At 49.4% G+C, this 12,107-nt stretch overlaps 1 protein-coding gene across 2 annotated transcripts in view; it reads left to right on the plus strand.

The window, feature by feature from the left end:
- The first annotated feature begins 5,182 nt into the window (after positions 1-5,182).
- Positions 5,183-12,107, plus strand: part of IL4I1 (interleukin 4 induced 1) — an 11,008-nt gene continuing 4,083 nt past the window's right edge. Inside the window, exons 1-5 of one of the 2 annotated variants that reach the window (XM_012812507.2) lie at positions 9,590-9,708; positions 10,099-10,133; positions 10,224-10,462; positions 11,018-11,130; positions 11,654-11,855. In XM_012812507.2, coding sequence (XP_012667961.1) covers positions 10,121-10,133; positions 10,224-10,462; positions 11,018-11,130; positions 11,654-11,855 — 567 coding nt within the window. In that variant the 5' untranslated portion in view covers positions 9,590-9,708; positions 10,099-10,120. Of the gene's footprint in view, positions 5,327-9,589; positions 9,709-10,098; positions 10,134-10,223; positions 10,463-11,017; positions 11,131-11,653; positions 11,856-12,107 lie in introns of those variants that run through there. The other variant, XM_023507879.1, reaches the window with a different exon arrangement.

Here is a 12,107-nt window from a genome sequence, read left to right on the forward strand (position 1 = left end):
GCCCTACAGCCTCTCTCCCATGTCTGAAAGGATACCAAGCTCTTAGATCTCTCTCCTCCTGGGCTGTGGGGAGTCTGGATTGCCAGCCTTCCCCAGCCTTTTTGATAAACTGGGCCACACATTTTTGAAATATATGGCCCAGTTTCCAAAAATTTTCCAAACTCATAATCATGAGTCAGTTATTTTCTTGGACCATCTTGGGCTTCTAAAGACAAAGAGTTTTGTCTAAGCAGAAGCCACACGGGGTTGGAGAGAGCAAATTAGAGGAGGAAGACTGCAAGAACCTCAGTTGCTTCTCTCAGAATCTGCCAATAGTGGCCTTTTTTCACAGTCCAGTTTTTTGACTCAAACTGACCCTTCTGCCTAAAGGGAGGCCTCAGATCCCCCTTAAGCAGTGTTTTTTAACCAACTTTAGCTCATGGCACACTTGAACCTAGTTAAACTTTTGCAGTACACTTAATTATGATCAAAAACAAGTTTTATTGCTCAATGCCTATAGCATAGTGGTTATGGTTCCAGCCATATGTACTGAGACTAGCAGGTTCAACCCCATCCTGGGCCAGCTAAACAAGAATGACAACTGTAACAAGAAAATAGCTGGGCGTTGTGGCAGGCTGCTTGGGAGGCTGAGGCAAGAGAATCACTTAAGCCCAAGAGTTGGAGGTTGCTATGAGCTGTGACACCATGGCATTCTATCGAGGGCAACATAGTAAGACTCTGTCTCAAAAAAATAAATATTTTTTAAAAACAAGTTTTAAGAAAAGAATAATATGCTTTGAACTTCTTTCAAAAATAATGATCTTTAAAAATTTTCAGGGCACACAGGTTAAAAATCACACAGGTAGGAGGTAGCTTGTATTTTACCTGTGTTTATTCATTCAACATCCAGTTTTAGAGCACCTACTTCATATCAGATCCTGACCTGGCACTGGAGTTACAAAAATAGAGCAATGTTTCTCTGCCTACAAGGGAATTGCTACCACACAATTGTAATAAGAAGGAAAAATCTGGCTATGCTCAATGGCTCAGCCTATAATCCCAGCACTCTGGGAGGCCAAGTCGGGAGGATTGCTTGAACTCAGGAGTTCGAGACCAGGCTGAGCAACAGCAAGACCCCATCCCTACTAAAAATAGAAAAATTAGCCAGGCATTGTGGTGAACACCAGAGGATCATTTGAACCCAGGGGTTTGAGGTTATCTAGGCTGAGGTCATGGCACTCCAGGCTGGGCACTCCAGGCTGGGCAACAGAGTGAGACTGTCTCAAAAAAGGAAAAGGAAAATCTGAGCATACATTTCCAATATGTATATATATGTATGTGTGTTTTCCTAGTTGACATACTAAACATGAGTAAAGCTAATTGCTTTCTTATAGTTGTATTTTTAAAATAAGAAATTTGCAATATTTTCTTCCTACACCCCAAGGGGTCATGGGCACCCCACTTTGAAGAATGCAAGTGATTCTGAGAAAGCAGGTGGATCAGCTACAGTGTTCTAGAACCATGAGGAAAATGATCCCAGCAGGCTTACTGGGGGAGTCAGGGAGGGGGTCCCCCAGAGTGCAACAATATCAGCAGCTGACTGGGTGCCACCCTGTGATGATGGCATCATAGTAACTGCGGTTTCCCTTTCCAGGAAGAAAACAGATGTTCTTCTTTGCCAGTCCAGACAAATGGCCTTAAGTTCTTCATTAATTAATAGGAAGACAACAAATGTGCTGACTAAATTTGGAATCAGAGGCTTTTAAAGGTGAATCTCCTCAGTAAGCTCTTAACTGCATTTCTATTCCCTGTTTAGGGATAAGAGTGGCAATTGGATTTATGGTTGTGGCTTTCTTTTAATCTCAAAGAAACCCTCAAATGACTACCTATATCATAATCCCTTCCCCAGGAGGATTCCCCTGCCCCGTTCATTGGATGGCTTAGCATCAAAAGAGTCAGATTTTTTGAAATGTTTGCAGAGCAGGAGAGCAGCCTTAATCTAAGGAAGATTGAAACTAATGATTCTCAAGCAGTGGTATGCTGGTAAATATTTAGCAGTCTGCTCTCAAAGTGGGAAGGAAGCTCTGATTTATGTGAGATGCCGATTTCTATAGTGTAAATATTCCCATCACAGCTAATTTCAAGCAACCATTGTGAAGTCACTGAACATGAAGTTGGGAACACACGCTATATAAAGACAATAAATTCACCTCAAGAGCATATATAATAGTGCAAAATGTAGCCAGACAATTAGGGAGTGATGTGTTTGAGTATTGTCTTTGTTTTTAGTAGAATCTGTGTCATTGTAAATATAGTTAAATAATGAATGGCTTACACAGCAAAACAAAAAATCCTGAAAATTTAAGTCAGCTCTTGCAAATTGATATGAGCCATTTCCAGCACACCACTGCTCCTCCTGTGTTTTCAATGAACCCCAACATGTCTGGGTGCTTTAAATATCTGCCTTCAGACCCTCAGGGGCAGTAGCTGTTTGTAGAACTCCCCAGGGAGTGAGATCCCTCAACCCCAGTTGCTCCCAGGAATGTCTCACAGCACCACACTCCCAGCTAACACATACTCAGTTAGACACTGGTTACTTCAAACACAGTGACTCACCTAGGCACTCCCATCCTACCTCACCTCAAGGTACCAATTAAACCCCCATGAACACCAAAATCTTCCCTGACCAGATAAGGTGCCTGCCTTGCCGGGAGCTAGCCTGGTCCCTGGTGTCAACATCACACCTCATACCTCTCAGGAAACAGATTTCCTAATCCATGGAACCAAAACTGACACTTAAAAAGACAATCACTTGGCTCAGCGCCTGTGGCTCAGCTGGCTGGGGCGCCAGCCACATGCACCAAAGGTGGCGAGTTCAAATCCAGCCCAGGCCCGCCAAAGCAACAATGACGGCTGCAACAAAAAAATGGCCGGGCGTTGTGGCGGGCACCTGTGGTCCTAGCTACTTGGGAGGCCGAGGCAGGAGACTCGCTTGAGCCCAGGAGTTTGGAGGTTGCTGTGAGCTCTGATGACACAGCACTCTACCCAGGGGGGTAGCTTGAGGCTCTGTCTCAAAAAAAAAGACAATCACTCAAATGCAATCTGGGCTCTGATTTGAATCTTTTTTCAAACAAATCAATTGTTTAAAGCAATTATTATGGGGCAATTTGGGAAATGTGAACATTGATTTAGTGATATTAAGGAATAATTGCTGTTTTTAAATGTGATAATAATTTAGGGGGGGAAATCAAATCAATTGTTTTTAAAGAGAGGCTGACAAAGTACAGTCCACTCTCCTGTTTTTGTAAATAAAACAGCTACACTCGCTCATTATGTGTTGCCTATGGCTGCTTGGAGAGCAGAGGGGTGTAGTCTAGATGCAGAGCCTTGGATACGGAGGTGCCCCCAAAATGCATACACACTTCAAGGAAAGAAACTTACTAAATTTGTAATACTGAAGTCACTTGTGACTTCTGCATTTACAAGAGGTGCTCAGTGTGACTTGTATTCATCTTTTGTCAACAGTAATGTATTGAGTATTACAATTTTCTTTTACTTTTATTTTTTGAGACAGAGTCTCACTTTGTTTCCCTTAGAGTGCTGTGGCATCATAGCTTAAGAGATTGGGCTCAAGAGATTCTCTTGCCTCAGTCTCCCAAGTAGCTGGAACTACAGGTGCCCGCCACAACACCCAGCTATTTTTTTTAAGAGACAGAGTCTCGCTCTTGCTCAGGCTGGTCTTGAACCTGTGAGCTCAGGGCAGTCCACCACCTTGGCCTCCCAGAGTGCTAGGATTACAGGCATGAGCCACCATGCCCAGCCAGGTATTATAATTTTAATATAGTTTTCTCCTTTCTCAAAATGTGTAGACATTGAAGCCGGGTGCAGTGGTTCGCACCTATAATCCTAGCACTCTGGGAGGTTGAAGCAGGTGAATTGCTTGAGCTCAGGAGTTTGAGACCAGCCTAAGCAAGAGCAAGACCTCATCTCTACTAAAAATAGAAAAATTAGCCAGGTGTTGTGGCAGGCACCTGTAGTCCAAGATACTCGGTAGGCTGAGGAAGGCAGATCACTTGATCCCGGTAGTTTAAGGTTGCTGTGAGCTATGACCCATAGCACTCAACTAAGGGTGACAAAGTGAGACTGTCTCAAAAAATAATTTTAAAAAATGTATAGACATTTTTGGGGGCACTCTCTGTATTTACACAAGTAGCTTGCCAGCCCCTGCTTGAGAGAAACATTCCAACATACTTACCAAACAGATAAACCAGATAAAACACTATGATGTCTGGGATTTGCTTTAAATAATCCAGTGTAGCTGGGTGTTGTGGTGGGCGTCTGTACTCCCAGCTACTCGGGAGGCTGAGCCAAGAGAATAGCCTAAGCCCAAGAGTTGGAGGTTGCTGTAAGCTGTGACACCACAGCACTCTGACAACTCTGTCTCAAAAAAACAACCCAATGGGGAAGGGAGAGAATGTAAATGAAATGAGAACTGTGAGGCCACAAACATACTTGGGTTCATCATCCTAGTAGCTCCACTTTTTTTTTTTTTTTTTATTTGAGACAGAGCTTCAAGCTGTCGCCTTGGGTAGAGAACCGTGGCATCACAGCTCACAGCAACCTCCAACTCCTGGGCTCAAGCGATTCTCCTGCCTCCACCTCCCAAGTAGCTGGGACTACAGGCGCCCGCCACAACGCCCAGCTGTTTTTTTTGGTTGCAGCCGTCATTGTTGTTTGGCAGGTCCAGACTGGATTTGAATCCGCCACCTTAGGTGTACATGGCTGGTGCCTTAGCCAGTTGAGCCATAGGCGCCGAGCCAGCTCTACTTTTATACTTGTAGGAAAGTTTCCAAAATAAAACACTTGAGAAGGGCCAGGCACAGTGGCTCAAGGCCTGTAATCCCAGCACTCTGGGAGGCCAAGGCGGGTGGATTGCCTGAGCTCATAGGTTCGAGACCGGCCTGAACAAGAGCAAGACCCCATCTCAAAAAATAGTCGAGTGCTGTGACAGGTGCCTTTAGTCCCAGCTACGTGGGAAGCTGAGACAAGAGAGCCACTTGAACCCAAGAGTTTGAGGTTGCTGTGAACTATCATGCAACAGCACCCTACAGAGGGTGACAAAATGAGACACTCTCAAAAATACCCAAAACACTTGAGAAGGGAGAGAGGGCCTTCTTTTCAATTGCTCTGACCCCACAGCAGGACCCTGGCACCTCTGGTCTAACAAGGGCATCAGGACAAAGCCACGATCATTTACTTCGGCTCTGCACACCCAATGATGACTTCTGTCCCAGGCTAACCAGAAAGGCCATGGGTGCTGAGAGAGCCCCCCAGAGCCAGCCATGCAGTGAGTGCCCCCTTTCCAGGGCCAGAGGTATTCGGAAAACTGGGGAAGGAGGGGCAGGAGGGCTCTGGGGAAGGGGGTCCCTATCTGGGGGTCAGGCCTGAGATCAGAGGGGCTCAGGTAAGTCCATCCTTGCTCTCTGTGCACTCGCCCCATCCTGGCCCTAACTCCCAACTTCTATCTGGGTCCCTGGCCATTCCCTAGGTAGTCCCTGTTGTCTTCTGAGACTTGGTAAAAGTTTTAATACTGAACACTCTGGGTCTTTGGACAGATATACACAGAGATACATATACATATATGCATGTCTGTATTTGTATAATGCAATGGCCCACCCCTAGCATATCTGTGGCTGCTATCAGTAATACCTGCCCTTATGGGCCTTGAGGCCCCCAGTGGGGTTGGGGTCAGATCTCTGACTGCTGTGCAGATATGACCAAAACTGCATTAGAACTGTCACTGCAGGCTCAGCGCCTGTGGCTTAAGTGGCTAAGGCACCAGCCACATACACCTAAGGTGGCAGGTTTGAATCCAGCCCAGGCCCGCCAAACAACAATGATGGCTGCAACCAAAAAAAAATAGCCAGGCATTGTGGCGGGCGCCTATGGTCCCAGCTACTTGGGAGGTGGAGGCAGGAGACTTTGCTTGAGCCCAGGAGTTGGAGGTTGCTGTGAGCTGTGATGCCACAGCACTCTACCCAGGGGGACAGCTTGAGGCTCTGTCTCAAAAAAAAAAAAAGAACTGTCACTGCAGTTCTATAAGCAAATCAAGTAGGGTAGGTTTTTCCCCCTAAAAACCATTTTTACCTGGAAGGATTAACATTGTGTTCTAGAAATTCCATCATAAAACCAGGATATCCCAAAACAGAGACATGATTTGTCCCTTCTCTCCCTGCTTCCTCCCATCCAGCCCCTACCCCAGCTCTGGCCCACGGAGCATCCATCTTGCATTGTCTCCTACCCAAAACCTGATCCAAACTGTTGTTTTTTCTGGCTCATTCCACCCTAATCCCTACCTCTGGGTTTAACCCAAATGCCAACCTCTTAAGTATCAGGAATGATCTGGAAAGCCCATTATTTCTATCAGTGAAGAGTAACGTCAGTCTTGACCTGGCCCAATCTCTATTTCTGTTCTTCACTTTAGGCACCTGGCCCTGTCTAATGTATTTTTTCAAATAAACAGTAATTGGAATTTTTTTCTCTAATTACAAAAGTAATACATGGTGAATGAAGACAACGTGAAACACACACAAAAAAACTCAATGGAAAAAGCAATCTCCCAATTATTCATAATCTGACTCCAAAATATCCTCTGTAGGATACTCTGTCACATGGCCTTCCAGCACTTCTCCCACTAATTGTACCCAGGTCTCCATCCTGGACCCCACTGGCCACCTTTTGGAGTTGTATCCAACATCTACTGACTGTCATCTGTTACTTCTCAGCAGACTATTTTGCCTCCCTTCCCCCTGGGAACATTTGGTAATATCTGGAGACATCTTTGGCTGTTACTCCTGCATTGCGGGGGGAGAGTGCTCCTGGCATCTGCTGGGTAGAAGCCAGGGGTACTGCTAACCATCCCACAAGGCACAGCAACAACCTGGTCCCATATGTCAACAGTGTTGAGGTAGAGAGGTCCTGCCTTAACACCATGCCTAATCCACAAGTCTAAGCTTGTTCCTGACAGCAATGTGGTCAGGAATGCCCAAGAAGCCAGGCTGCCTACCATCAAAGGGAGACTCAGCCCCTTCCACACTGGTGACTTATCTGGGCCTCAGTTTTCTCCATCTTAAAAGGGGACAGCTAAACTCACCTTGCCAGAGCTGTTCTTGGAGTAAATGAAGGCAAACAGTGGCACATAAAATTAAATACCACTAAACAGTAACCACCCATCATTTCATCAATAGTAAGGCCATGATTAGCCCCTGCTCCAAAGGGAGCCTTGCCCTCAGGTGGTGCTACCCCCCCCCCCCCCATCTAGGCTTCTCGGTGGTGCTGCCTCTCAGCAGGGTGCCCTAGCAGTGCTATTTCTCTCCTGCTCCTACCCTCACTGGTCCCTCCAGGAGAGGCTAGCACTGCATCTCTTTCTTAGAGCATAAAGTGAGGTGCGCGTGTGCCCAGATCCAGAGAGCTTGGACAGCAACCCTGTATAGGAAAGACAAAGGGGTCGGCTGAGGGACCCCAGCAGAGCCTCACCCATTCACTCTGGTGGCCTACAGTCTGCCCAGGCATGCCCTGGGAGCCTTTTGGCTCTGTGCTGTTCACTTCATGGCAGTTTCTGTGGCACTTATGTGGAACACTGCCATGAGGCTATAGCATCCAGGCTCTTCTGGGCAGGGGCTGGGGGCCTTGGGGTATGCCCAACCTGGTAAGGAACCTGCAGCACTACCATTCCCTGCTCTGGGACCCAGAAAAAGTGCCTTCCCTCTCTGGTTCAGGTTCCTCCTCTCTGGGAACCTGGGATTAGATGAGAAGTCCATCTGTACAGCACAGACCACTGAGTTCATGATGTGGCATTCATGCACTACATGTGACTGAATAACACACGCCTGGTCTGTGAGGAGACCTGATCTCCAAGACCTTGGGAAAGTCCTTTTCTGTCTCTGTGCCTGTAGTCCTCCTCTGCCCAACATTCACCACCTCTGAGCCTCAGTTTCCTTATCTGTCAAGTGTAGGCACTGTGAGGGTCACAATGAGCACAAAGCCCTGAGCACAGGGTGACTTCTGAGTCTTCTCATTACTATTTTTTGGGGGAGGGGACAGACTCACTCTGTTGCCCTAGGTAGAGTGCTGTAGCATCATAGCTCAAAGCAACTTCAAACTCTTAGGCTCAAGTGATCCTCTTGCCTTAGCCTTCCAAGTAGCTGGAACTACAGGCACCTGCCACAATGCCTGACTAATTTTTTTTTAGTAGAAAACTTGCTCTTGCTCAGAGCTGGTCTTGAACTCCTGAACTCAGGCAATCCACCAGCCTCAGCCTCCCAGAGTGCTAAGATTACAGGCGTAAGCCACAGTGCAGGCTTCTCATTACCATTTTTGCTGACTTGAGCTCTTTCAGCAGGCAGCTTTATAGGCTCTGTCCAGTTGTCCGATTTTATTTCCTTTTGGCCACTGCTTCCACCCCCACCCTACAACATCATATGCTTTCTGACTCATACACACTTCCAATCCCTCCCTCCATCAAACCTCATCCCTCTTTGATTCATTGTCAATGTTTCCCATCTTGCTCTTTCTTGGTAATGTCCCCAACACCTTTGCTACAGAGAAACTGCCTCCCTCTGGCCTTTTTCCTCACCAACCCTCTCATTCCCACTCCCTTGCCCCCAAGAAAAGTCCCCACCATTGCTTCCCCACCCCTCCTGCTGCAGGGTGCCACCCACACCCTGCCCCAAGCTGAGTGCCAGAGTAGTCCTCAAGGCAGGGGTGGGAAGGAAGGGCAAGGGCATGGCCTGGGTGCTCCCACTGCCAGGTGGCCACTCTAGCCCCCATCCCCAGCCACCACAGCTGGTACCTCCAAAGGAGCAAGATCTAGTACTAACTTAGGTGCTTGTTTGCAGGACTTCCCTGGATTCCCTTACTCAACCCTAAAACATTGTGATGGCCCATTTCATAGCTGCAGACAGGAGCCACAGAGAGGGGATGCCCTTACCCAAAGTCCCCAGCGGGCACAGAGTCTGGTCCTCAGGCACCAGGCTCAGGCTCCAGGTGGGCTGGCACAGAGTCTGGTCCCCAGGCACCAGGCTCAGGCTCCAAGTGGGCTGGCACAGGGCCTACCCCCTGACCACTATGCTGCTGCCTGCAAGTCCTGCTGCCACCCCTACTTCAAGAAGGGGAGGCTAAGGTCAAAGTGGAGCCATGAAGGCATGATGACACCTGATAGAGTAGGACTCAGGAGAGAAGAAGCCCGGCCCAGGGGCCTGCAGCCCCACAGCCTGGTGAGACCCTCTGTCCTCCTGTCCTAAAAATCAAGGAGGCAGAGGGCACAGAATGGGTAGAAATAAGGACCTGGTGATTGGGGACCAGGGCAAGGGCAGGCTGACAGGGCAGTCCCTGCTGTCAGCAAGGTTACCTGAGTATTTATTTCTGGCCTCTAAACTGCCCCAGAACTATTTGGGGCAAGAGGAAGAAATGGACTGATTTACTTCCTCCCAAATCCATTTCTCCCACTGGCCACCGCCCCTCTCCTCCCCCCCTTCCCCCCACCTGCCTCAACTAGACTCTGAGCATCTGACTTTGCAACTCCCAGATAGCAGTTTCATTTCCCTGCTGATTCCCCAAGGGAGGGGTGGGTGGTGCTCTGCTGGTTTAAGAGGAGAGAAGGGGCTGCAGTGCCTGCAGAGGGCAGAGGAGAGGAAAGCACCGGGCTGTGCTGCTGTCCCAGAGCTGGAGGTAAAGAGTCGAACCAGCAGGAGCTGGGGGCCAGGGACAGAGATGGGACTGGCAGAAAGAGGACTGAGAAATGGGGGAGAGGGGAAAGAGGCAGTCAGAAAGAGGTGAGAGGAAAGAGGAGAGACAAAGACAGAGTAAGCAAGCTGAACAGAGAGAGCAGGGAAGACATGGCTATCAGGCAGAGGTGGAGATGAGGGCAGAGGCAGGCAAGGAGGGAGGTGAGGATGGTCCAGGGGGCTCTGAAGGAAACAACTTGGGGGGCACTGGCATCCAGAAAAGAAGATGGTTATGGGGCAGGGCTGAGGCAGGCCATGGGTTATAGGGGAGACAGAGTCAGGCTGGGGGGACACAGGTCTCATCACAGTGGCTCTCACTTCTCCTTCACCCCAGACCCCATCTCCCACTGAGAGACATGACCCCACTGGGTGAGTAAGCAGGGGAGGGGGCTCTGGGACAAGTGGGACAGAACCTCTCTCTTCCCCAACCCCACCACCTACCTACCCTGTCCTCCCCAGCCCTGCGCCTCCTCGTCCTCATCCCCGTCCTCCTCAGCCTGACGGCCTCCCTGGACTGGAAGGCTGACCCCATCCAGGACCCCTTCGAGAAATGCATGCATGATCCTGACTATGATCAGCTGCTCAAGGTGGTGACTTTGGGCCTCAATCGGACTCTGAAGCCCCAAAGGGTGATTGTGGTTGGTGCTGGCCTGGCTGGGCTGGTGGCCGCCAAGGTGCTCAGTGATGCCGGACACAAGGTAAGAAGTGCTGCTTGCAGTTTACCTCTTGTCCTTCTTGCTCCTGGCTTGGAGTCCTCTGGAGGGGGTGAGGGTTGTGGGAGGGGAGAGCTATTCTTCCCTAGTGGTCTGGGAGTGAGGCCCAAATCCTCTGCAGTCATGTATCTGTACTGAGAGGCCCTAGACTTCCCTGCCCTCCTCTTCCTCATGTTGGAGGGGAGTCCCACTTGAAAGAACCTCCAACCTAAGGTGGGGGTGTGTGCTAGTGGAGTTGGAAATCCCACCAAGAGGAAGTGCCCCCTGAAGTCCAACCACTATCCCTCCCACTGAAATCCAAGAATGAGAAAGGGCCAACCCAGGGGACTCTATGCATACAGAAAATCTCCACACTTCTTGAACTGGGAAGTCCCTCTGCAATCTTAACTGGTGGCCTTCCTGCTGCAGCCTAGAACCACTCACTATGGCACTTCCCCCCATATACACACAAAGAAAGGGATCTTTGTGGGGAGGGAAGAAGGCAGAGGGATGGAAGATGGTCAGTTGAGGAGCTAAAAGGCCCCCACTCACTTCCCTCAGGTCACCATCCTGGAGGCAGACAACAGGGTTGGGGGTCGCATCTTCACCTACCGGAACCAGAAGACTGGCTGGACTGGGGAGCTGGGAGCCATGCGCATGCCCAGCTCCCACAGGTAAGGCCTGACCCACACCTGCCAGCCCATCTCTGTGCTCTCAACCAGAACTCCAGCTCAGTCCCCATTCCAGTGTCAGCACCAACTTCAACTCTGATCCTAAAACCTAGACTCCCCAACTCCACTTGTCACCTAATCCCAACTTGTGGTCTCCTGGCTCCCGCCCCACCACTGTCCCTCCTATAATGCTCAGGCCTGCCCTGGCCCAAAGCCATACCCTCTAAACCTCCAGCTATACCTCCTCGGCCTCAGGCCCCTCCCCACTCCAAACTTCTGTCTAACCCAAACTATGCCCAGTCCCAAATCTACTCTGAGGCCCCACTTCGTCCACAAGAAAAGCCAACTCCTGCCCCAACACAGTCCTAATCCTGGTACTTCCCTTTCAACATCCCCATTTTATTCCCATCCTCTGGCATTGATCCAGCTGTACCCTTTGCCTCATGCCTGTCCCCTCCTCCAAGCCCCACTAGGGGTGAGGCCACTCCCACCTCCACCTACCATCACCTAATCTCTCCCTCTTCAGGATCCTTCACAAGCTCTGCAAGAGCCTGGGACTCAACCTGACAAAGTTCGTCCAATATGATGAGAACACTTGGATGGAAGTGAACCAGGTGAAACTGCGGAATTATGTGGTAGAGAAGATGCCTGAGAAGTTGGGCTATGCCCTGCGCCCCAGGGAGAAGGGCCATGCCCCCGAAGATATCTATCAGATGGCTCTCAACAAGGTGGGTGCTGCTGTGTGTTTTTCCTGCCCTGGCACCCTGCCTTTTCTCCCGGGGATGCCCCCAGCCTGCTCCCTGGCCTGGCTTTATGTCTCTCTGTCATCATTCTGGTATCTCATCACTGGCTCTTCAGCCTTTAGTTTCCCTATAACCATTGCTGGTCCCCACAGCACCATCAGCTTTTGGTCTTGTCTTCCCCATCTCACCCACACACTATCCTAAACAACCTCACCTTTCTTTTTTTTTTTTTTTTTT

Source organism: Otolemur garnettii, unplaced genomic scaffold, assembly GCF_000181295.1.
Source record: "Otolemur garnettii isolate 467f Iridium unplaced genomic scaffold, OtoGar3 scaffold00211, whole genome shotgun sequence".
Taxonomy (NCBI): domain Eukaryota; kingdom Metazoa; phylum Chordata; class Mammalia; order Primates; family Galagidae; genus Otolemur; species Otolemur garnettii.